The following is a 26,820-nucleotide window of genomic DNA, read 5'->3' on the forward strand; positions in this document are numbered from 1 at the left end:
GAAGACATAATTTTTAATGGCAAGATCACTGACACCTCTGAACACTGTTCAGAATTCCAGACTACAATATGTCTTTGTTTTAGGTGAACACAGGGACTCCACACTTTGCATCCTTCTTCCTACATCAAACATTTACAAAAGTAACTGACCATATGGCAAAGGTATTAATAAAAATCCTGAACCCCTAAAGCAAGACGGAAGCCTCCAATCCCAATGAAGCTAGATTACCTTACGGATTACTTCAGTGACCTTTCCTGGCTATTCAGTCCTGCTGCCTTTGGGTAGCCTTTCAGTGGCTATTTTATGTGGGCTCTGGCATCTGCTAAATACAAAGAACTTAACGATGCACAAGAAAACAGAACTTCAAAAGATAAAATAGCTTAAGTACGGATCTTTTACTACCATTGAGAGGTACAATTCAGCTTGCTGGGAAGCAAATGTGCAACAAACAAATTCTGGGGCTCACTGGTTGTGTCATCTGGCACAAGTCAGTTACTTATCCTCTCTGAACCTCAATTTCCTCTTTCTGTCAAATGGGGGAAATATCAACTTTATAGAGTAATCAAGAAAATTAAATATTACAAAAAGCCCACACACACTGTAGATATTAAGTAAATTTCAACTGCTTTCTCTTTGCTTTTCTGTTCTATAAGTGGGAGACTCATCTTTCAGAGTTATTTAAGAAACATGAAAATGTTCTTCTCTGGACACATATGACTTGTAAACACTTACAGGAATGAGTTTAGGGAAAGTGGCTAGGGAACACTCTGAAGTCCTTCTAGCTTTATTATGAGTTATGCCCACAGATGCCCACCCAGTTAGAGTGGTGTACAAAACAGCATCTCATCTCATCAATGTTCTAATTGGAAATGTAAAGCTTGTTAACTGTATTCTTTTTTTTTTTTAATTTTTTTTAACGTTTATTTATTTTTGAGAGAGAGAGAGACAGAGACAGAGACAGAGACAGAGCATGAGCGGGGGAGGGGCAGAGAGAGAAGGAGACACAGAATCCAAAGCAGGCTCCAGGCTCCGAGCTGTCAGCACAGAGCCCGATGCAGGGCTCGAAAGAACCCACAAGCTGTGAGATCATGACTTGAGCCGAAATCAGACGCCCAACTGACCGAGCCACCCAGGGGTCCCTTGTAACTCTATTCTTTATCTATTCTAACCCTCTATTCATCTACCAAATCATCTACCATCTTCCCTCGTGCTAGTTACCTGTATAGATGCCTTTCTTTCCACCACACATTCCCCAAGACTGGGAGATCCCTGAGAACATGGACCACATCTAGATCACCTCTTTTCCACTCCCTTCCCATCCTTGAACCCAGCCAGGGACGTGGCACGTGCTAAGAATTTGATAAATGGTGGCCTTGGTTCTGGTTGTGATTTATTATATGGCAGTCACAGACACACATACACACACATGCATTTGGTACCTTGAGTAAGTTATACTTGATAAAGATCTCAGGCTTCATGTCTGACCACACTTGCTCTTTCAAGTTATGACTACTCTTCTTTCTAAATACTTCTTAAACTTCTGCTATGGTCAAATGCAGACTATGGAGCAACAGTCCCTACTTTCTCCAGATTTTACAAAACATGCCCTTAACCAAGGATTCTAACCTTTAATAATGTCCTCCCAAGTCTAAGAATTCATATACTGAAGTGGCAGTTAAGAATTTTGTAGAATGATAGGGCGCCTGGGTGGCTCAGTCAGTTAAGCGTCCGACTCTTGGTTGCGGTTCAGGTCATGATCTCACACTTTGTGAGACTGAGCCCCATGCCAGGCTCTGCGCTGACAGCCTGGAGTCTGCTTGGGATTCCCTCTCTCTCCCTCACTCTCTGCCCCTCCCTTGCTCGTGTTCTCTCTCTCTCAGAAATAAACGTTAAAAAAAAATTAATAAAATAAAATAAAAAGAACTTTGTAAAATGAGACTAAGGCAGAAATATGTATCAAACAATAAACTACCAAAATCAATCCAGTTAAGAAAATAATAATAGCAGCTCTCATTTACTGCATGATTACCATGTGCCAGGCATGGTGCTAAATGCCATTACTCATTATCCTGATTTATATCCTCAGGATATCCTCACAATAGCCCGTGGGAATAATTTATAAAGGAAACAAAGGTTCAGGCCTTGCTCATTCATTCTCTCTCTCTCTCTCTCTCTCTCTCTCTCTCTCACACACACACACACACACACACACACACACATATTTTTTCCCCCCTGGGGAACACTTAGACCCCTTGTATTCCCACAGATGACTCCCAATTTAACAGTTACAATTATTGTAAAAACAGAAATAACAAAACAATGTCTAGGGAATGTTTCTCCACAGATACTCCATTATGTCACACAACTTGAAATAATAACATTTTGATTCAATGCATTTACAAAGGACCTTTCATCCAAGAAGCAAAACGTGATTCCTTAATACAGCTTCATCAGTCTTCCTAATGCTGGAGGTAGATAGATGAAAGTTTAAGCATCCCAATTTTATAGAAGGAGGGAGCCAAGATATTTAGGAAAGGCCTTGACTTGGCAGTGGAACCTGCATTCAGTAATTATGGCCAAGGAACACCATGTGGATTAGTAAGGTCATTTTAACAGTCACCCACCTAAGGCAAAGACCACTTCATGCTTTGAAAGTAACAGAGGAGAATGCTGATTTCATCCATTATGCCAATGTCTGACTACCAACTTGGTCTCAATAAAAAAAAAAAAAAAATTTCTGGAAATTTCTTTGTGCCTCAGTTTACTCAGTATTTTGTTTATCTGTATAGTCACGGTGACTTAGATTATCCAAAAATCACTTTTCAAAACATCTTAAAATTTAAATGTGATGTTATTGCAACCTTGGTATGACACTTTAAGAGGGACACTGAGATATCTAAAGAAGAAGAAATGGGTGAGGAGACTAGAAATAAGGTATCAGAGAGGCTGAATGAGTTGGGAGAATTCAATTCAGAGACAAGACTTAGAGGGAATATAAATCTGTTCATCCACTCATTCATTCAAGCATTGTTGACCATCTCCTATGTGCCAAGCATCACACTGGGAATTGGGAATTCAATAATGAATATGCTGTAGTCACTGCTCTCCAAGAGTACAGAATTTGCTGGGGGACAGAAGCGACCGTAAGACAATGTGCTAACTGCCACAGTAAAAGCAAGCACCAGGGGATTGGGGAAATTATAGAGTGGGTACCTGGTGTTGACTACGAGGTGGGCAATCACCAGGGGTGGTTTCCAGAAGAAGGTAAAGCTCTGTTCTTCAAATCGGCCAAGGTTGGCCAGACTGAAGGTGAAGAAGGGGAGGAAAAGAGGAGGAAAGCAGGAAGGGCCAGGAGTGAGAGGAAACATGATCCACTGAGGGCTCCATGCATTCCTCAGCAAAGCTGGAATGTCAAGCAGGAAGGGGTCAAGTGGGCAGGGAACTTAAATGTGAGAGCCCATTGCTCACCTGTAGCCAAGGTTACACACTGTCCTGAAGGTTTTAAGGAGGAGCAGTCAGCCCTAAAGGGGGAATGATGGGCTCAGAATGCATGTTGGCAAGATCACTGTGGCTGCAGCATGGAGGAGGGGCTGCACATGGCAAGACTGTGGCTGTGGCTGTGATCTACAGAGCCCAAACTGCCTTGGCAGCAACGGGGGTATTGGCCAGTGGACAGACTCCAGCATGACAGAAGGCAGGCCTACAGGTGTAGGGACTGACTAGATGTGGCTCTGAGGGAGGCCCAGCAGGCAGTGAAAGATGACCAGCAAGTTAGCCACTGGGTGGGTGTGGGAGAATTTGCTGAGACAGGAAACCTACAAGTAGTATGTTTGGAGGGAAGACGATGGGAAGAGCTACCTAGAAGAGGGAACAGCCCTGCTCTGAGGGCCAAACAAAATCTTTATAAGCGGGTGCTAAAGGGAGACCCATCTTGGCTCATGACAAAGAATGTTCTAAGACAGAGCTATGTGAAAATGGAAGGGGCTGCCATGGCCAATAAAATGCATTCACGCTGCGAGGGATATTCAGGAAGTGCCTGGATGACCATTTGGCAAGGGCTGGGGAGTCAAGCATCGAAACAGAGCTGGATTAGATTGGTGCTCCTCTGACTCATTCTCCACAGCACAGGCAGAGGGTCTTTTATAAACAGAGCCGGACATCTGATGCTCACCAATGACAATACAAAAACGAAAACTAAAACAGAGGGCCCTGCCGACGTGGCCCATCCTGTCCCCTTCTCTCTGATCACTCCAGTGTTCTCCCCTCTCTCCACACTCGCCCAATCAGTACCCCTCCCTGGGCTCCAGCCAGACTGGCCTACTTATGAACACACCGAACAGGCCTTCCACAGACGCTCTCCCCTCCCTGTGAAATGCCCTTTGCTGGCTCTTGATGTGGCTAGGCCCTTCCCATCCTCCAGGCCTCTCAGAATGTCACTCTCCTCCGGAGAGTCTTCCCTGAACATGCTGTCTAAATCTAAACACATTCCTGCCCAGTGCTCTCTCTCTCCAAAACCTGCCTGCTTCCTTCATAACACTAATTATAAAGTGTGATTGTCTGTATTTGTTTGGGTTTTTTTTCCCCCTGTATGTCCATTAGATAGCAAGCTCTAGAGGATAAGGACTACATTGTACTTCTCGTGCATAGGACAATACCTACTCAACAGGTGACACTCAATAAATACTTTTGATTAGTTGTCAACGTGGGACACAGAACATGGCCAATGCAGGGTGGCATATTAGAATCTATAGCAGGTCTCTTTCAAACTGCATTCCTCCCATAACAGAAGTCACTGCTGGAGGAGACCACCATCACTAGGTAGGAGGCTGTCACATCCCTAAGGAAAGATACTACAACAAAAGGCTGAGAACTATTAAATCAGATAGTCTCCAAAATTCTGTCCAATGTGAAAATTTTATGATACTCTGTGAATATACACTGTAGTTCTTTAAAAACCAAGCTAATTTCCTCCTATAGTTAGAGCCAAATCTCAGAGAACTTGAAAAGTTATCCTGCCCTTCTATGCCTTCCCATTTTTTTTTCAACTCTGTCTTGCTTTTTATACCATGATGAAATGGAACCCAAAACACCAGAGAAAGTCCTTGTTTTTCCTCATGGCTCATGATGGGTCTGTCTGAACAACAACTTTTCTGGAAATAGTGGTAAAATTAAATGCCCAGCCTTCTAAATGGGCAGAAAACATGAATAGACACTTCTCTAAAGAAGACATCCGGATGGCCAACAGGCACATGAAAAGATGTTCAACGTCGCTCCTTATCAGGGAAATACAAATCAAAACCACACTCAGATACCACCTCATGCCAGTCAGAGTGGCCAAAATGAAGAAATCAGGAGACTATAGATGCTGGAGAGGATGTGGGGAAACGGGAACCCTCTTGCACTGTTGGTGGGAATGCAAACTGGTGCAGCCGCTCTGGAAAATAGTGTGGAGGTTCCTCAGAAAATTAAAAATAGACCGACCCTATGACCCAGCAATAGCACTGCTAGGAATTTATCCAAGGGATACAGGAGTACTGATGCATAGGGGCACTTGTACCCCAATGTTTATAGCAGCACTCTCAACAATAGCCAAATTATGGAAAGAGCCTAAATGTCCATCAATTGATGAATGGATAAAGAAATTGTGGTTTATATACACAATGGAATACTACGTGGCAATGAGAAAAAATGAAATATGGCCTTTTGTAGCAACGTGGATGGAACTGGAGAGTGTGATGCTAAGTGAAATAAGCCATACAGAGAAAGACAGATACCATATGGTTTCACTCTTATGTGGATCCTGAGAAACGTAACAGAAACCCATGGGGGAGGGGAAGAAAAAAAAAAAAAAAGAGGTTAGAGTGGGAGAGAGCCAAAGCATAAGAGACTCTTAAAAACTGAGAACAAACTGAGGGTTGATGGGGGGTGGGAGGGAGGGAAGGGTGGGTGATGCGTAGTGAGGAGGGCACCTTTTGGGATGAGCACTGGGTGTTGTATGGAAACCAATTTGACAGTAAATTTCATATATTAAAAAATTTAAAAAAATTAAAAAAAAAACTGTTGAAAAGGAAATTATCAATAAGAAAAAAAAATAAAATAAAATAAAAAAATAAATGCCCAGCCTTCTTTGACCTGAGCATAACAAGTGACCCTCAGCCCCGGGCCTCCACTAAGCTACAGGTATCGCCTGGCAGGGCCAAGCCCTAGAATGAGAACTAAAGACCTACCCCTTGTGACCACAAGACAGAGGATCCGCTAGTGGATAACGTGGTTGAGTGCATTTTAAGACAGAATGAATTGTTTAAGAAGAAAACACACTTTAAAAGTAGTGTGCTCACAGCAGGAAAGCTGGTAAGTAGATACACTGACACCATAATAAAGCAATCAAGGAAGCGACTTCTGAAGAGGACACAGGAGGGTAAAAAGAGAGTCAGAAGGAGAGACTTTAAATTACCTACAGTTAAAGCCCTCTGGCAAAAGAACCAGGACTCTGGGTTAAGGAGGCGGACAGAAGGAAGAGGAGAAACCTAAACTATACCTCAGCCAATAAACAGCTGTGTGATACTGGTGACAGCTCTACACTTAGAAAAGCCTGGGACAGAGTGGAAGGGTCTTCTGGCTCAATGCCGGCTTTCCAGTCACCAGCGTGAACAGGTACACCCAGAGAAATCGCCTCCACAGCATCATCCTCAAGTACAGTAATGTGAGGTGCACTCGCTGAATAACTGAGGGTATAACCCAAACGACCTAGAACTCTATCAGCTTGAGCAGGTTGCTCCTTCCACTCGAGGACCGTGATGATCGGAAGCAACACTCTGAAAAGGCACTCAAGTCTTTGGTATCCCCACAGCAGTGTAGGGTACTGTTAGCATGAATGAGTGAAAATTATCTTCCTTCTGCAATAGCTTCAATGTTCTGTATGACCAAAGATACAAGAAGAGCAACATGGCTGGTCAATTTAAGTTCCACCACTTCGCTCTCTCCCTGCCTCTTTCTGGTGAAGAGGTCAGTGGACAACAATGCTGCCAAAAGACAGACAATCAAGAAAAAAATGGTAAGCGTTACACAATTTACCCAACCAGATCGTCAAGGCACGGAAGGCACTGAAGTCAAAGGCACTGAATTCTCTGTGAAAGTTGAAGACTGAAGGCACACCATTCCACAGACCAAAATTATTAGTTTAAAATGCCTCATTCCATCTTCCTCGGTGAGGTCCTTTCTCTGCAGTCAACACGTAGCTACAGTTACCCAACTGGTCAAATTTCTTCTTAGCCACATACACATTCGTATGGTCTTATAGAAGAGAGGTGTCATCCCACAAGCCTCATCCCCACCCCCAGCTCTGTAGGTAAGCATGTTCATGGGCACACTTCACTTGCTTGCTCTCACCTATTGCTTGGAAGTGAATCCGGGACAGCTGGGCTGCCGTGTTGAGAGGGTCCAGCCCGGGTATTCACCTACAAGGAAAGAAAGAATCTCGATCAGTCTTGTGTTCCGAGGACACAGTTCCAATTAACCTATAATTTGCCACAAATTTCTCATTTCACTATGAAGGTTAATTAGCTTGTTGCTAGACAGACCCACGGTTGGAGTCTACTCGGTATATAGGTTACAGAACGGTACAACCCGTATGTTACATAATATACTTTTCCTGTTGTTATTCAAATACCTAAATGGTGTTGAAATAAAGGAGAGATAAATGGGAAAATTGCAATTCACTCTCCAGAACTGAATTCAATTCACTGTTTTGTTTTGTTTCATATACAAAACAATATGTTCAAAAAAGAACATGAAGAATACATCCCGAGGTTAGTAGTGAACCTCACGTTTTCATACCCTTCCAGCTCTAAAACCAAACAGAACACTGCAGAATGTTTCCTATTCACTGAAAAACGAGGTCCAAATAATTAATTATAAAATGCTTGAATCTAATACAATAGCCAGCTTTTCTTTCAAATGTGAAGCTGCAAGCAGAAATCCAGAATTCAAAAGACAAAGAACAATGAAAAGACATCAAATAAATATATGTTTCTAGCATAAATATGTCAAAAGAAGAGGAGGGTATTCTGTGTGCAATATGCTTAGGTGCTTAATTAATCACTGAAATGAACTCTGTATTTTCACGCAAATAAATCTTTGTGGACACCAGTGCTCAGAATCATCCTGAAGAAACGGATCCACAAAATGATTCAAAATACTAAAAAAAAAAAAAAATGTGTCCCCCAAAAAGCCTTCTATCCAAATATGTACACATATTGAGAAAATACTACAGATGAATCCCCCTCCGCATCCCCTTTGGAAAAAAAAAAAAAAAAAAAAAAGGATCGCTTGTCAGAGCTTGAGAAAGTGCAGTTTTATTTGACATTTCAATAAGTGGAACACAGCATTACAAATCCATCTAACTTTACTGAAACAATTATTGAAATTCGTACCTTCAGGCCATGTATGTTCCGTTCCCCAGGAGGCTTGCAGGCTGAAACAGTAATTGACTAAATTGTAGAACACATCAGGGCCATTTACAAATTTGCTCAAAATGAATCGTTTAAAAAGAAATGAGGGTGACACCAAAATTAGCAGAGAGAAATGATTGAAAAGTGGCTCCCAAGACCCAAAGTGGGAATTATGAACCAAGGTTTTTAACTTGCAGGAGTGAGCATTTATAAATGCAAAGAGCTTTCTGACACCACCTCATATAAATTCCAATTTCTGCTTAAAACATATAAAAATCAAGTTAACTGAGCTAAAATGATTAGATTCCTTTCATAATTCAAATTTCTGCAATCTTTCCTCAACTCTATTACATTGTATATCTGCTATCACTTAAACTACTTTGAAAATAGCTAGGGTTTTTTCTTTGAGGGGGGATGGTGGGAGGTTGGAGAAGGGTCTCTTAATGCCAGAAAGATGTTCAGAGACTCTAAAATGGAATATTCAAGTTTGAATACCAGTTTGCACAGCAATAATTAGTCAAATTTGTTAAAATACAAGGATATCACTAATTTTACTGCATTTTTTGCAAATCTTGACATCTTCTAATATTTAAGTCTAACGATAGAGCAGTGCCAGGAAAAATATTAATTTCCCGACACCACCAGGATGTACAGGTTAGTACTCTTCCAATTCAGCAGATGCTTCTTCATCAAATGTTAGAAATACAAAAGCGTCCTGCCCATTTTATAGGCTGCTTCCCTCTGAAAGCTATGGGTGCCCTGCATGTTGTATGTTGAGGGACTGTCAATTTTGATTGATTGTTTGGAAAGGATGAATTTGATTTTTTTTCCTCCTCCCTCGGATGTACATGTATTTCTCCTCTGTTTCTGACAACAAGAAATAAAACTGTTTAATAAGAAGATGTGGGTAATAATTACAAAGCGTATCAATTGTTTTAATTGTGTATATTTTTAGTACATTCAAATTTATTATGTTACTCTCCTAGAAAATATATCTAAACCTTAATAAAGAATTTTTATTTTTCTAAAATACATCAAAATTAGGACTCCAAATCTTTTCTCCATAAAATGGAAATTAACTTTTTGAACAAAACAAAAGTCACATACATTTGATGCCTGATCCTTGAGGGAACATTAATACTTCCTAAGACAACACTTCAGAGTATTTCCACTTAAGAACCCAGTACATTCACAAATTTCATTTAATAAGAAAGTGGCTAAGGAATCAGAGACAGGTGTCAATCTTACCTATTACCTAAACATGTGCCTCATTACTCAACTGGCTTCTCAAATCTTCATGACTGGAAATCTAAACAATATTCAAAAAAACCCAGTAACCTCGTATTTCCTAAAGTTATGGAGTCAGAAGCTGCATAAAGCTAGAAAGTTTTCATAGTTACCAATATTTAACATATCTTTTAACTACAGGGAGTATAGCAATGAGCTGGGAGTTACCATCCAAGGCAAATGTCTTACTTGGAATGAGAACACCTGAGGTTAGAACAAAATCGTTTTCTCCTATCTTTCTCACTTGTTCAGTCTAGAGATTCTTTGTAGCATGGGGCTTGACTGAAGAAACTAAGGTCTGGGAGGCCTCTAACCAACTAAGTATTAACCCAGTCAATCTGCCCAGTATGTCTATATCTTAATTGTCTAAGTTTGGGTAATCACATTTACCTATATAAAATATAGGTAAGTCAGAGTAGAGTGCCTGGGGGGCTTGGTCAGTTAAGCATCTGACTCTTGGTTCAGGTCAGGTCATGATCCTGTGGTTTTGTGAGTTCGAGCCCCGCACTGGACTCTGTGCTGGCAGCATGGAGCTTGCTCAGGATTCTCTCTCTCCTCTCTGCCCCACCCCCACTCACATTGTCTCTGTCTCTTTCAAAATAAATACATAAGCTTAAAAAAAATAAAAATAAAATATAGGTAAGCAAAAAGCAAGAATACAATAAACAGAGTCGTACAATAACATCCAAGAAACCATAGAGATAGGGAGACTGAATCTCATATTTAAAAAAATGTAAATATGGGGGCACCTGGGTGTCAGTTAAGTGTCTGACTCCCGGTTTCGGCTCAGGTCACAATGTCATGGTTTGTGAGTTCGAGCCCCATATCGGGCTCCGTGCTGACACTGCAGAGCCTGCTTGACATTCTCTCTCTCCTGCTCTCTCTGCCCCTCCCCTGCTCACTCTCTGTTGCTCTCTCAAAAATAAATAAATAAACTAAAAAAAAAAATTTTAATATGGCCTGGAAGAACTTTATTTAATAATTTATTAGAGCCTAATAGGTCTGTTCTAGGACTACATGCGACAATCATATCTCATATACTGTCTTCTTTTAAGTATCTTCTCCCTACAATGTACTATTCTCTACACTCTTACCAACCCCCTGCACACTGCCTCCAAGCACACTCCATGATTATTTTCATTTATATGCCCTTCCACTTTAAGCAAATTATAATTTAAACAAAATTCTTACTCAAAAGGTATACTAACCACTTAAAGCTGTTGTGGACTCTGAAATTATTTAATCTCTCTGAACCTACATATTCTCATCCATACAATGGAATCAGTAATACCTAATAGAAATGTCAGAAAAATGAGAAATGATAACACTTAAAGGAATATTACTGCCTGAACAGAGCAGATGTCTAAAAAAAGGTTGTCACTGCCATGAGAGATGGCACAATGGTACAGACAAGAAGACTGAAAAGGACTGCTCATGAAAGAAAAGAAAAAAAAAAAAACTTTGAAAGATTTTGGATGAAGAAGAGTAAATCTTTTATTGGAGGGGGAGAAAAAACAACAAAGACCCAGAGCATTGGAACTATGATTTTCCACGTTACTGTACTAGAGTTTGCTATAACAAAAGAGCTATTATGTCAAGTAGGGAAACAATTAATGGAAATTTTCCGCTGGTAAAGTATTCTTGTGGAGAAACAATTGTGAAACTTGCCCAATTCTCCCATCGTTGAAAATAACAAGAAGCAATCTGCATCCTTGTCACTGGCCTAATGCACAGAAATGGCAACATTCCTTTTTCTTTTCTTTTTTTAATTCATTTTTAGTCTTCAGGTACAACAGAATTGGATTAATCTTAATTTTTGTTTCACAGACACTATCAATGGCCCCATTTTGTTACTTACTTAGCTCTTTAATGCATTATCATTAATAATGTACTAAGTACTCCCAATCCCACTGCCCACCTTAACACTAGAAAAGCATTACCCTTGAACCCAGACCTTCTTGTGGGCTGGCCACATCAGCTGCCTTTGGAGATTTGATCAGTGTAAATTAGAGTGTACTGGTTAACTGAACCATTCAACTTCAGAGAGTTACAGGTAATGAAAGTCTAGAATGGTTAATTGAAAAACCCATACCACGATTATCTGTACGGTATCAGTTGACAAAGAGAAGATTATTTCTTTTTTTTTAATTTTTAATTTTTTAATTTTTTTTTAATATATGAAATTTATTGTCAAATTGGTTTCCGTACAACACCCAGTGTTCATCCCAAAAGATGCCTTTTCAATACCCATCACCCACCCTCCCCTCCCTCCCACCCCCCATCAACCCTCAGTTTGTTCTCAGTTTTTAAGAGTCTCTTATGCTTTGGCTCTCTCCCACTCTAACCTCTTTTTTTTTTTTTTTTTTTCCTTTCCCCTCCCCCATGGGTTTCTGTGAAGTTTCTCAGGATCCACATAAGAGTGAAAACATATGGTATCTGTCTTTCTCTGTATGGCTTATTTCACTTAGCATTAAGTTATTTCTAAAAAAGTTGGAGCATTTCCTTATCTGCTCCATCAGTTAAAAAAAATATGAATTCCAAGTGGGGCAAGGTATCATGCGTGAAAGACTTAATGGTTTACATAATTAAGCTGTTCTTTTTTACTATGATTCAAAAATTTTTAAGTTTATTTATTTATTTTGAGAGAGTGTATGCATACGAGCGTGCATGTGTGCAAGTGGGGGAGGGGCAGAGAGGGAAAGAAAGAGAATCCCAAGCAGTCTCCCCACCGTCAGCCCTGAGCCCAATCGACGTGGGGCTCAAACTCATGAACCGTGAGACCCGAGCCAAAGTTGGATGCTCAACCGGCTGAGCCACTGAGGCGCCCCTACTATTTTTCAAATTTTGAGGAAACATTAATATACAGTTGATCAATCATATCAGATAGGCGGCTAGTACTGCCAATCTAAAAGAAAAAAAGGAATATTAATTGACTTGGTGATTCACCAAAACTTACTCTCATCAGCTAATATGTTTTGGAGACTTGACAATTAAATTCCTATTTATGAAGATTTTCCATTATTTGGAAAATGTCACCCCAAAAAACCAAGGACTAAACATTATCAAAATTTCTCTCCTAAAACCCCACAGTACATCTTCGCTTCTGCACTAGCCGAAAGCTTTCTCCTCAACAGCAGCTTTGGCTACCATCATGAGCCACAATTTATAAATATCCGAAATTAAAGTCATTCATTTGCCTTGGTTTAGAAACCATGTGGACCCCCAAAGAGTTCTTTAAGCGAATGTAAGTATGTACTTCAAAAACAAAAAACAATCTAGTTAGTTTAATTTACTCTAGTAAATTAGATATTTTATCTGCCATAACTATAATACAGCCTGCAATCCCCACGATAATGAATACTTCTTTTGTTTTTTCAAATTAAGAGCTAAACATCATGTTATGTGCATTTAAACCTTTGGAAAACATAACTGTTGATGAAACAGTTTACTGAAATAATCATTGTTGATTAGAATTTGTTCAACATTACCTCTTGGAAATATCTGCAGAGGCTCTATTAACTGTCCATTTACTTGCTGTTCCATTACTGTGGAATAATACTGCAAAGAGATTATAGAAAGAGATTACTCAGTAATGTATGAATACTGGAACAGACACTTATGGGTTGTTTAATTCATAGTACTTTTGTAAATTGCTGGTATATACATATCAGCCTTGAGAATACTTTGTCCTATTTGCACATAAAAACGACTATATTCAGCATTGAAAGTCCAGTATAATGCTGCCCTCCACTTTGTCGTTTGTTTTTAAAAGTAAAAATGTTGATTAAGAATTTACTATTTGATTTCAAGAAATATTTTGAAAATGACATGTATTAAAAATGACACAAAAAGCTTTTCAGTGGAAACTTCTCAAATTGCTTCTTGTTCTTTTCTCTGGGTTTTGCAAAGCAAAATGAAGACACTTCCCACCTAGCCTGGACCTGTGTGCCCGGCAGATCAAACATTATACATATTTGCGTTAAAAATGTACACACAACAGGAATCTAAATCATAGACTGTGGAAAAAGCAAACAAGGTATGACCTGTCCAAAGATGACAGGATTAATATGACAGAAAGGTAGCTCAGTTTTAAGCAAACATACCTTTCATGCTTCAGTCTTTTAAACACTTTAGCACAGATCAAATTTCACTTTAAAATTCTGGGCACAAAACATAAAGTTCCAAGTGAAAAAGCCTTCACACTCCTTCATAAACACAAATTCATTCACCAGGTTATATTATGGTCTGATTCCCATTTTCCTTAATCTGCTAATTGGTGAGCATATGTCCACCGAACCTGGAGACGGCTTCTGTGCCCTCACTTCTTTTACCACGTGACAAATAACAAAGTAGAAAATGTCAACGATGAAAACAACTGATTTTGTGTTTTGTGGCTTGTCACACACGGAGCAGAACTCTCCTTTCATTCTTGCTGTTTCTATATTAAAACCACATACACGTTATGTAACTGCCACATTTGGGAGACATTCTTCCTTGATAATCATTACTTGCTGACATTCCAAAAAAGTCTTCTTTAGAAGACACAGACACATCTTCCTAGTGCTTTTACGTACGTTAAAATCATTACAAAATCAAGGGTTTTGTTTCTGTTTTTGTTTTTTTACAAAATAAAGGGAATTATGTGATTCTACATCATCTTGGGAATCACAAGTTAACAACCTAAGGCTCTTTGTCCTGAAAACCAACAAAGTGAAGTGAATTTTTGATAGCTGTGGGCTGATACAAGTGTATCCTCCTCTCCAAGGGCTTTCAAACTGTAAAGGAAACTGATCCTCTCCTTCTGTGGACGTAGAAGCCTAGATACACACGGCATAAACATGTGTGACACACGCTCTGGAATACATACCAAGGCGAATGTCATTCAGGAGACTCTATTCCTTAAAACCACAGAAATAAACCGCTCGCCATTACTCAAACAGTGATGACAAGTAAATGAAATATCAATCATGTAGGCTGTCAACCTTTTGGGACAGCAATAACTGTTAACAAGTAGTCTGGAAAAATTGTCCAAAAATGACTTGTCCTCGGCACACAAGTATTTGAGGTTTCCATGGAAAATTAAGATGCCAGTGGCTATTTGGAACATTGCTCAGGTATTCTTTTTAATGGGAAATTTGCCGGTTATTGATCCACAGCATGTACCCCCTTGGTTCTGGAAGGCTGCAAGCAACTTTCCAATCAGTGGCTGTCAAAAAAATTACTGCCTTTTTATACTGATACAAGACAACAGCAGTGGCAGTGTTCTCCTATAGTTAATGCTTTTCTTTAATTAACTGCTATGTACAATAGGTTAGTAATTTCAGTTACTACTTCACTACAGTCCTAGAAATCAAGACGAATAAAATATCTTTATGCTTTGTCTAACAAATTAATTATAGAGTTGTCTGAAACTGGTGCTTGGGGTCAAGTTTGAAAACAAATAACCTCAAACGTAAAGGGTCAGAACAGGTGCAATGCATTTTTTCCTACTATAAAACCTTGCATGCATGAAATTGACCTGTTTTCCAACTTTATTTATTTGCCTCCTAAAATAAATAAATAAATTTGGTTTCCCTTTCATTTCAGACCTGTGCCAAATCAACTGGCAAACTATACATACGTTTATAACCATTGCACACATTTTTCGGCCACGTATAACCATCTCTTTATGCTACCTTTAACACAGTCACAGTAATGATATTAAGTGTGCCACTTGCCAGTATCTGTAAAGCAAGTAGTTAGCATTTGCTTTTTGTTTCCCACAGTTCTTCCAAATCCAAGGGACATTTTTTTTCCTGCTGAAATACTGGGTTTGATCTCTGTTTGTATTAACAGAGAATCTTGTGATCCATACAGCAAAGTAATTCAGCATCAGAAGCACACCGTAAAGGGTGGTAATTAAACCCACGGCTTGGGCCCACTCCAGACAAGCAACTCTGAGGAGCAGGCCCTGTGAGGGCCAGGGTGGGGCTGGCAAAGAGGCACCAGGCCTAAGAGCTCAGGCTGCCACATACGGAGCGTTCTCGAAGGGACGAAGATATGGCACGGGGCCACGCATACCTCCCGGCCCAGAGCAGTCCTGACAGGCCGTGTGTGCGCCTGTGCTGCCCAGTGAGACGAGCAAGGCACTTGGGGGACTCACAGGGCCCCGATGTGGGGAGTGGCCATTCCCCAGCACATAAGCTGGGCAAGGAAATAGTCGCCGCCCCTCGGATTACGAAGATGCTACACAGCCAGAGGAGTGCCAGGAGACTCACTTGAGGGGCAGACGGGCTAGCACTGAAGCTGGGGAGCAAGGGATTTCCAGATCCAGGCAATCTCTCGGTGTTTTTAGATATTCTCCTTTTAAAGAGAGCCTTTCCAATTTTGTTCTCAATAGTGATAAAACAAGCAATGACTTCTAACAGTCCAAACCAAATTGAAGAAGGAAACCCAAACAAATAAAAAGCTAAATCTTACATGCCAAGATACTTAAAAAAATTTTTTTTAATGTTTATTTATTTTTGAGAGAGAGACAGTGCAAGCGGAGGAGGGGCAGTGAGAGAGAGGGAGACACAGAATCCGAAGCAGGCTCCAGGCTCTGAGCTGTCAGCACAGAGCCCGACGCGGGGGCTCCAACTCACAAGCTGTGAGATCATGACCTGAACTGAAGTCAGAAGCTTAACCAACTGAGCCACCCAAGTGCCCCTATGCCAAGACACTTAACATGGCTTGGACAGCAAAGTAACAGTGACCATTTTAACATTAATGGGGGCATAATCTGAAGCTATCCAAATAACTTCCTAAACGTAATCTTTATAATCCTATCCTGGCTCTTATTATCCCTAACACAGAGCTGCATAATAGCAGGTGTTCAATAAATATTTACTGACTGAAATAGGGTCTAATTCTGATTCTGCTACCTAACCCTTGTTTCCTCCAAATGAGAGTAAAGATAGCTGGTCCATTATACAGGGTGTCCGTGAAGTTCCAAACGCAACAGCAGCAAGAGAAATTTCTGAACGCACTTTGCCAACTGTAATGTATTCTTGGTGTTTGGGAAATTAAAAAGTGAACCTCTTACCATTGAAACAACAGCACTTTCTGAATAGAAGTGTTCCCAGTTAAAAATACAAAAATAGCTCTGTGTAAAAAGTACAAGATATCGTGCTCAGACTGAGTGTTTTCTGCTGGTGTTCCTGGCAGAATCCGTGACGTGCAGTAATTGCAGCAATAATCAATAAGCTAACGGAGTAAAAGATTAATCAGTTTTGTGATTGCTAACGGAATCTCCAGTACCAGACTCAGATTAGTTTGGGTCCCTCTGAGATGTTCCTCAAAATCCTTAAACAATTTTAATAAGGATGTGACAAAGTTTAGCACAGTTATCCAAAAATCTAATTAATTTGAAACAGAGGGCCAGATTCAACGAGGGGATAGCAAGTACAATTCTTGGCTTGTTTTGTTTGCAAGTTTATCAAACAGTGTTCCTATTTGTTATGAACCTAATTCTAATTCCAACGGCACAATTCAGTCAATAATTACAACATTTTTTGTCTTCATGGAAATCTGTCATATAAAAAGCTTGAGTTCCCAAACAGCACCGTTTCATTTTACAAGGCACAAGTTCTCTATTAAAAGAGAGAGAGACAGAGACATAGGGAGATATGCACACATACACAACCACTTATAGACCACCTACTGTGTACTAGGCTCAATACTAGCTATTTCTGTTTATTCATTTAATTTCTCACAACCCTATCCTGTCCTGGGAGTATCGTTCATAGATGAAACAAAAGGTTTATCGGTGAACAACAGCAACAAAAATACTTCTTTCGTGTACTCAGAACTCAAAATGTACGTTTACTATTTAAGAGTCCAAAGGTCAGTTACCTCTTATTTCTCATACCTCAAAACATTGAAAGAAATTGGGCTATTGGGCAGACTGCTGAGCTGGTGGGGAGAGTGGCTTCTTTAGTTACACCCTGTTTGGGTTCAGCCATGTGACCGATCTTTTCACACACTGGGGACACATGGCACCGCGCTGACGGGTGACCTCTCCCTCCCTCCTCAGCACCCCTTCTGGTTTTCCTCCTCCCTCTCTGCCCACTCAACTCAGTCTCCTGTAAGTGGTTCTTTCTCCTCCCCTCCTTTAAATGCTGGAGCTCCCCATGGTTTTTCATCAACCTTCTCTTCTTATTTTATACTCTCCTTGAGTTAACTTCAGCCACTTCAAAGGTTTCAATTACCAGAGGAGTCATTGAGACTAATTAGGAGCTGATGAATCACAAATCTTTATTTCCAGCCCAAATCTCTCTCCTAAGATTCGGAACATACCAAACTGGTTATCCAGAGGCCTCTCGAATTCAACAGGTCTCTACCTTTCACACCCTCCCTCATGCCCTAGACCCATCTTCCACCACCTGGGCTCCCTGTCTCGGTCAATGACATCACAATGACCTAGTTTCCCAAGCCAGATAGCTGCAGGTAAGCCAGACCACCTCTCTTTCCTTCTTCCCCATACTTAATCAACACCGGTTTTATTAACCCTACATCTTCCTAGCTTCTCAATTCCCCAAGGTTGGGCCCTCCATAGTCTAGCCCACCTTCTTTCCCAATCTCATGTCATACCCTTCCTGCCTCCCTGTCTGTTCTACACTGAATCCCAGGTAGCTCCTCCTGAATGCACCAGCTGCCCTTACACCTGAGCCTTTGACACACTGTTCTCTCTTCCCTGTCCCTTTGTCCCAGCTTACTCCATCCAGACACCACCTTCTTCAGGAAGCCTCCTCTGTCTCCAAAGCTACACCAGGTGCTCCTTCTTATGCTCACAGAGCACCTAACACTTAAGCATATTAGAGCACTTATCACTTTCCCTGGCAATTATGAGTTTTCATATCCTCCCACATTGAACACTGTTGGCTTTTTTGTTAATCTCCCTGAATGGACCATGGGCTCCTTGAAGGAATGAACTATATGTTCACTGTACCTTCACCACCTAGCATAGCACTTGGCCACATAGCTGCTATCCCATACGTATTTATAGTATAAAACTGGCTGTACAGGGGCGCCTGGGTGGCTCAGTCAGTTGAGCGGCCGACTTCGGCTCAGGTCATGATCTCGCGGCCCATGAGTTCGAGCCCCGCGTCAGGCTCTGTGCTGACCGCTCAGACCCTGGAGCCTGTTTCAGATTCTGTGTCTCCCTCTCTCTCTGATCCTCCCCCATTCATGCTCTGTCTCTCTCTGTCTCAAAAATAAATAAACGTTAAAAAAAAAATTTAAAAAAAACTGGCTGTACAAATAAGTGAGCAAATCAGTGAGTGATCTCAGGTCCTAGCTCTACATTTACTGGTTGTGTGACCTTAAGAAAGGCACCCACTATGTGCGTCAGTAGCCTCAGCTATAAAAATAGGGACAATACCTGCCTTGCTCACCTCGTAAAGGTATTAAGAAGATCAAATCAAAGGAAGCAGTATATGGGAAACCTTCTATAAAGTACCTGAAAATAATCTTGAAATAGGGCACAGGGCTATGAATCTCCCACTTCCAGGCAACAGTACATAGAAGAGAAGCATTCATAACAATAGGGTAACATAGAAACCCCTAAACAAGATAACTGTTAGACCAAGTACAGAGGTAGATTTAACTAACTGCTTATCAAGGCTGAGTCAGTGCCCCTCCCTTTCCCTCCATTACTACAGTACTATAAATAATAAAATATTTAAAAGGGTATTATAAGGAATCGTGTCTATTTTTCTTCTGGAAGTTAATCACGGGCAGGGGCCCTGTCTTGTGTATTTTAGTGTCTTGTAATACCTCTTGTATCTTGCAGAGGTATTAAACTGGAGTCTATATGGGCCTTAGGAGAGCCTTCAAATTCCTGAAATTATATGTGAAACACTGCATTGTGTCAATTTTCTGGGAAGAGAATAAACAACTTTCCTCACATTTTCAAATAGGCCTGTGTCCCTAAAAACCTAAGAAGTGACGCTGTACAGTGCCCAGCACTGTGCCTTACACATAAGAGTGCTCCACAAATGTTTACGGGAAGGAGGCAGACAGGAGCTGATAGAGACGTGGCAGCCCATTTCATTGCTCATACCTCCTAACTCACTCGGTGGCAAGTCTTAGATATCAAATCGCATCAAATCAGGTTTATACATTATTTTTCTATACACGTAACAGAACAGTTTCCTAAACCTCTCCTTAACATACCTTCTAACAGTACAGTGTTTCAACCTATGAGGAATAAGTATGCTGGTTTTTTCCTACTAATGATAAAATTTTCACATTCCTGTTCAGTCAATACTGCAAGCATACCCCATTATAGGTAGCTCAGTCAGTAATTACAGCAATAATCAATAAACTAACCAACTATTTGCAGTCTATAGTTAATTTATTAGTTTTCCCAGTGAAGAGCCCAACAACCTGAACTCTGTTAAATGGATACAAATTCAATTAGAACACTACTTAGTGCGTCCTCAGTTACACTTTCTTTTGGTTATTTCTTATACTTTACATTGAGAGGCTTTCCTTCTATGGACGCTGACCTCTTAGGAAGCACACAACTGCTCCAGCAGTCAAAAATAACATATAAAACTAATCTATTGGTTGAATACCAAATTAATAACTGCATTTACGGATCTGGCTTCAGATCCCCCCACTTCTCAATAGCTCACTGCCCTTGCCTTGAGGTACTACAACGTACACACGCTCTTCCTTGGACTCTAGACCAAGGGTCCCCACATGGTCACGGACAGATTAGATGATGAGAAAGAAAATCACAATGAAAAGTCTTACAGTGAAAAGGTCAACAGGGAACAACTCTGGGGCCTATTTATAGGCTAATGTTATTGGATGGATGCATTTATTAATGATTTGGAAGTGAAAAAGATAGTAAGTTGGCCACACTTAATGATAACACTGTTTGTTTTGAATAGTAAAACCGTAAAGGACATTAGGGAGCCCCAGATGGTCTTAACAGAGGTTTGGATAGCCGATGGCAGATGAACTTCAACTTGGCTAAGTTTAAGGTAATGTGTGTTGGCAGAAGGAGTTTAAATTTGTATTCAGCAATGGGTCCAAAACTTGTAGGAACCTCCTGGATGGAGCTTTCAGAGTCATCCACATGGTCAGCATGGGGCAGTGTCTACACTAACCTTTCATCTGATTTCTAGGCTGCAGCAATTCTGCTGCACTTCTAAAGAAGAAGTTTAAATACCGTAGTCCCCCCTTATCTGTGGTTTCACTTTCCATGGTTTCAGTTACCTGTGGTCAAAGGCAGTCCGGAAACAAATGATCCTCTTTCTGACATACTGTCAGAAGGTCAATAGTAACCTAACACTAGGTCACAACGCCTACGTCATTCACCTCACTTCATCCCATCATGTAGGCATTTTATCAACTCTTGGCATCACAAGAAGTGTGAGTATAGTACAATCAGGTATTTTGAGAGAGAGAGACCACATTCACATAACTTTCACTGTAGTATATTGTTGTTAACTGCTCTATTTTATTATTAGTTATTGTTGTGAATCACCTCTATGCCTAATTTTAAATGAAACTTTACCACAGATATGTATGCATAGAAAAGACATGGTATATATAGGGCTTGGTACTATCCACAGTCACAGGCCTGCACGGGGTGGGGGGGAGGGGATCCTGGATCTTATCCCCCACAGATAAGGGAATCTGCCACTTAAAACAGGATCATCAGGGGCGCCTGGGTGGCTCGGTCGGTTGAGCATCCGACTTCAGCTCAGGTCATGATCTCATGGTTTGTGAGTTCAAGCCCTGTGTCGGGCTCTGTGCTGACAGCTCAGAGCCTGGAGACTGCTTCAGATTCTGTGTCCCCCTTTCTCTCCGCCCCACTCCTGCTCTTGCTCTATCTCTCTGTCTTTCAAAAATGAATAAACATAAAAAAAAAAAAAATTTAAAACAGGATCATCAGGCCATGCAGGGAGCAGGCCAAATGTGACATTCTCTCACACTTTATTTAGCCATCCATTTCCAAGAATGCTTGATAAAGATCCAGCCTACTGCTCAACTTCTATTACTTTTTTAAAGTTCGTTTATTTTAAAAGAGAGAGACAGACAGACAGCACACGAGGTGAGGAAGGGCAGAGAGAGAGAGGGGAGAGAGAGAATCCCAACCAGGCTCCGCACTGTCAGCACAGAGCCCGGCATGGGGCCCAACCTCACGAACCACGAGATCATGACCTGAGCCAAAACTAAGAGTTGGACACTTAACCTACTGAGCCACCCAGGTGCCCCTCAACTTCTATTAAAAAATGAATCGACAGGGGCACCTGTCTAAGTCTGTTAAGCAAGCACCTGACTCTTGATTTCAGCTCAGGTCATGATCTCACAGTCATGAGATTGAGCCCCGCATCGGGGGGTCCTCCCTCTCCTTCTACACTTCCCCCACTTGTGCACTCGTGTGTGCACTCGCTCTGTCTCTTTCAAAAAAAAAAAAAAAGAATAAATAAAAAGGCAGGTGGGAATGAGTAAAGAACATATAATAAGTAACAGTAACAGAGAAACATAGAAAGAAGCAACTTGTTTTGAAATTTTCTATTACTTAAATTTATACCTTTTTGGACATATTGCCTAGATTGATAATTTATTGAATCTCTCTAACCCTACTGTGTTGTAGCATATTTACATTGATGTTTCAGATATATGTAGAAAATATCCCTCTTGTTTCCCGTAAGAATGGCCCTAAGAGAACAGAGGTTCCTTAAGAGCTGCCAACAAGGGCCTAGTCAACTGGGTATGCCCCAAAGCAGTCCGACTGCTAGAGGTCCATCATTCCCCTGCAGCCCACATCTCCTTTGAAGACAAGCTCCAAGCCAGAGCCCCCCCAAGGGGCTAACTGAGGTACCGCACGGCTCTACTGCCTCGCGCCAACTGCCTGGACACGGGACCCCAGAGGAACCAGACAGCCCATAGCCTACGCTGAGCCCTCCACGGAGATGAACTAAAGCCATGCTAATGACAAAACACTGGTGGTCCAAAGCACCCCAGAGTGCCCTGGTGGCACCCCCGCTGAGGCCTGCTTGTGCTGGCTGGAGATTTCCTTTGCTTCCAGAGCCACATAAGCCCCTTGTTCTGATGAAAACTCCAGTATGCTTCTGTTCCTCACAAGCAAAGATGCCCCAAGATATTTCACAACAGGGGCTAACGGAGCTAACTAAGCAGCTACCGCATGTTTGTCACTATTTCACAGGCATCCACATGTCCCAAGCAACACAGAGAAGGGAGTTAAAATAATCTGCCTCTGAACAAAAGTTTTATTCTTTGACTAGGATGAGAAAACAAGATATTATACAGCTTAGAGAATGTCATTTTTTAAGTTAAGAAAAAAAGAGTAATTTCCAAAACTATGTAATTATTTCCTTTGGTTCAGCTTGCTCACTGTTTGTACCACTTCCCCACCCTCCCAGGAGAACACGCTGCACGACCGTTGTGTGGGTGAGCCACACTTGTAGGGAGCCAGCCACTCACCGAAGACTGAGCTGATTTTGCTGGTACAAAGTAAGTTCAAAGCAGAGCCTACTTAACATGGAGCATATTGAAATGCACCAGGTGGAAAATGAGCTTCCAACCTCTTGGTCTTTGAAGAAAACTTCCCAACAGCAAAGGCCCTGATGCTGTTAAATGTTCAACTCCTAAGTGGGCAACAAATTTTGTGGTAAAACTCAGCCTATAGATACGGATGAAATCTTTAAAATTTCAAAAACCCACAAAGTATTTTCTACATTCCTATTCAAACTCAGGCACACTAACATTCCAGTAAACAGCATTCTTTTTTGATATCAGGAAAAAAGAAGTATTTGCAAAGCTTCCTCAGCAGGACCTCAATAGATGCCAAAACAAAAACATCATTTCAAACCACCAGGAGTAAAGACACTGAGAGTCTTCCCATTCACTGGCAACTTGACCTCCAACTGAATCTGACCTCTGTGGGCCTCATTTTCCTTATCTACAAAATGAAACAGTTGGACAAGACTTCTAAGGCTCCCTCCCTTCCATAGAGGCAATCTCCAAATTATATATACTTGGATAAAGCTAATCATATCCCAGTTTACAAGGTGCTACAGAGGTCAAGGAGTATTTTCCCTCATGGTACCCAACATCTAAAAAGGTACACTATGGTCAAGTATACCAAAGGGAATACTTAACACTCCAGTAAAACACAAGGTCTCTGCATAATAGGAGGCATTACAGTTAAACTTGTCCCATACTCTTCTGGCAACGTGGAAAAATGGTATAAAGAGACAGAATGGGCAAAATGAAGAAAATTACTCTTGTTAATACTGTGCTCCACTCATACAAGCCTCTCGGTATCGAGAGAACCGGGTGTAATAAATCCTGTACCAGACACAGGATTTAGCAGAAACAAGTATGAATCCATTTACAAACGCAAGATGTACTGCTGGGTTTCTTAATGAAAGGTCACCCAAAAGCAGAGGTTAACTTTAAAATAACCCCCTCCTCTAACCAGGTCTCAGTGATAGATAAAGCTTCACATGAATCAATAAACAAGGCCCAGCACTGCTGTTTGATGCTGAAAGGAAATGAAGCCAGCTCTGCCAGACAACGAATACAAAAAGACGGAAGGAGAGAAGCAACATTCCGTCTTTAATCTTCCCAGAAAATGAGAGGGGGAAACAAGAACATCAACAACAACAACAACAACAACAACAGTAAACCATAGTAAGGGAATATTTAACAAGGTCCTTTAAATAATTGGCAATGATCAGGTATTTAGTTTTCAGAATATGTAGGTTGGGTGTACTTTTTTTCCTAATAAAGCATTTCAGATTCTAATTAAAAAAATACTTTATGGAGGAATTAAAAAGATACAATAGTGTCAGAGGAAAAGCCATGATCCCAGAAGTGGAATATTCTAACAACATAACTTACAAGAAACTACGCTATAAAAACAGATTGTTGATTAACACAAACTCATAACAAAACGCAGAGAGCGATCACAATGGTGCTGTAATAACACTTGGCTGCTGGATTCTCTCAATACATTAAATATCTCCTTGGAGACCAAATTACTTTACATTTTCTTAAAAGACAATTTATTATAGCTTTGTTTTCTTCTCATTATCTCTTAAAAATATATCTAATGAAGAAAAGAATACAACTTCTAAATAACTTACATAAAACGGTACTAATGTGTGACAACAGACTTGGGTTTAATATGTTGGTTATTATTTAACAGCACACGACAACTTATTGTCATGACAAATCCTTACCACGATGCGATACTCTGTGTCACATGTATCAAAAACCACTGTATGCCATTATTATGGCACACATAAAATTAACAGCCTAAGGCTGCTAGCAATTTAAATAATTGATAAGTTTTCAATTAAAAAGGCAACATTTTCAGGTCTAATACGAAAATCTATTTAAATTACTGATAAAAACTTATGCTTCCGTTGGCCCAAAGCCAGAAAATGCCTGCATTCAAGGAAGAAGAAAGTAATTTTGTAAGTTCCAACCCAGACATTGCAAATTTTCTTTTTAATTCTATTCAGAGATCCAAGCTGTTTATTCATTTACCCTTTGTAATCAGTGAAAAAGAATGATTAAGGGATTTCTGGTAAACGTGTCTCTACTTTTGTTTTCCCTCTATGGATTTTAAAGAAATACTAAGGGGACTGAAAATTTATTAAATTTGACAAGAAAAACTAAGGTGCACTTTACAGAAAATATGTGCTCATCTCTCAGTATCTCCCCTATGCCACCACCCAGATCCTGGATTCAAAAATTTTTTCAGGGTCAAAATGAACCGAAAGAGTAGAGACCATGCAAGTTTTTCCTAACAGATCAGCGACTGAGGACTATCAACCAAAATCTTTTTTTTTTTTTTAATTTTTTAAATGTTTATATAGCTTTGAGAGAGAGAGAGAGAGAGCCAGAGCATGAGCAGGGGAGGGGCAGAGAGAGAGAGGGAGACACAGAACACGAAGCAGGCTCCACTCTCTATGCAGAGCCGGATGCGAGGCTTAAACCTACACTGTGAGATCACGACCTGAGCCGAAGCCCAACGCCCAACCGACTGAGCCATCCAGGCGCCCCTCAACCAAAATCTATTGTGACATTAGGCCCAAACGGTTCTCCTTAGGACAAACTGGAACCCAAAGGAATTTCAATCATAAGAACCAAGACAGATCAAAATGGCAGCCAACCAATGTTTTGTGTGCTTTTTGAGGAAGAGGCTCCCCTACTCTCTATTTTTTAAAGGTTTATTCAGAGCCCAACTCTACATAAACAGAACACATAAAGCGAACAGGATGGTAGGGCCATCTCAATAGATAAGAGGAAAAGGAAATCCATTTAGGCTTTAAATGACTTAAAGTTTATTATCTCTCTCAGGGATATTTTCATTTTCATTTAAAAAGATTTTGCTCAAACATTTAGAATCAGAAGACAAGAACATAAGTTGAAATTCTTTGAGGACTTCAGATTCCCGGCTATAAATATTTAAGTGAATTAATGAGAAAACCTGGACCTGATCAGCCAGACCACAATGCACGGGCCACTGCCGATTCATAAAAACGTCTTCACCATCCACTAAAAGTAAAGACTATTGGGGCACCTGAGTGGCTCAGTCAGTTGAGCATCCGACTTCAGCTCAGGTCATCATCACACAGTTCATGAGTTCGAGGCCCGCGAGGGGCATGCTGCTGTCAGTGCGGATCCCACTTTGGGTCCTCTGTCCCCCTCTTCCTTTGCCCCTCCCCCACTCTCTGTCTCTCTCAAAACTGAATAAGGATTTATTTAAAAAAAGAAGAATATTGAGGCGCCTGGGTGGCTCAGTCAGTTAAGCGTCTCAGGTCTGGATCTCATGGCTACAAAGTTTGAGCCCCGTGTCGGGCTCTGTGCTGAGAGCTCAGAGCCTGGAGCCTGCTTCAGATTCTGTGGCTCCCCCTCTCTCTAACCCTTCCCTGTTCATGTTCTATCCATGAAATATAAATAAGCATTAAAAAATTAAGAAAAACAATACAGAAGAATATCAGTTCACTATGTTGTACACCTGAAACTAATAGAACATTGTATGCTGACTATACTTCAATTTAAAAAA

General features: G+C 40.7%; 1 protein-coding gene and 1 long non-coding RNA gene across 21 annotated transcripts in view; one reads left to right on the forward strand and one right to left on the reverse strand.

Annotated features, from left to right (window-relative positions):
- MAP2K5 (mitogen-activated protein kinase kinase 5) overlaps positions 1-26,820 on the reverse strand; it is a 270,655-nt gene that overhangs the window by 219,945 nt on the left and 23,890 nt on the right. For all 14 annotated transcript variants that reach the window (XM_058740633.1, XM_058740638.1, XM_058740627.1 and 11 more), the window contains exons 4-6: positions 13,226-13,295; positions 8,433-8,473; positions 7,390-7,457 (exon numbers count right to left, since the gene is read on the reverse strand). In XM_058740633.1, coding sequence (XP_058596616.1) covers positions 7,390-7,457; positions 8,433-8,473; positions 13,226-13,295 — 179 coding nt within the window. The remainder of the gene's footprint in view (positions 1-7,389; positions 7,458-8,432; positions 8,474-13,225; positions 13,296-26,820) is intronic.
- The window catches only part of LOC131518079 (uncharacterized), a 48,456-nt gene continuing 39,815 nt past the window's right edge, over positions 18,180-26,820 (forward strand). For all 7 annotated transcript variants that reach the window (XR_009264888.1, XR_009264892.1, XR_009264887.1 and 4 more), the window contains exons 1-2: positions 18,180-18,203; positions 20,657-20,749. This is a non-coding gene — a long non-coding RNA (uncharacterized LOC131518079). The remainder of the gene's footprint in view (positions 18,204-20,656; positions 20,750-26,820) is intronic.

This window comes from Neofelis nebulosa, chromosome 7 (genome assembly GCF_028018385.1).
Source record: "Neofelis nebulosa isolate mNeoNeb1 chromosome 7, mNeoNeb1.pri, whole genome shotgun sequence".
NCBI classification, from domain to species: Eukaryota; Metazoa; Chordata; class Mammalia; order Carnivora; family Felidae; genus Neofelis; species Neofelis nebulosa.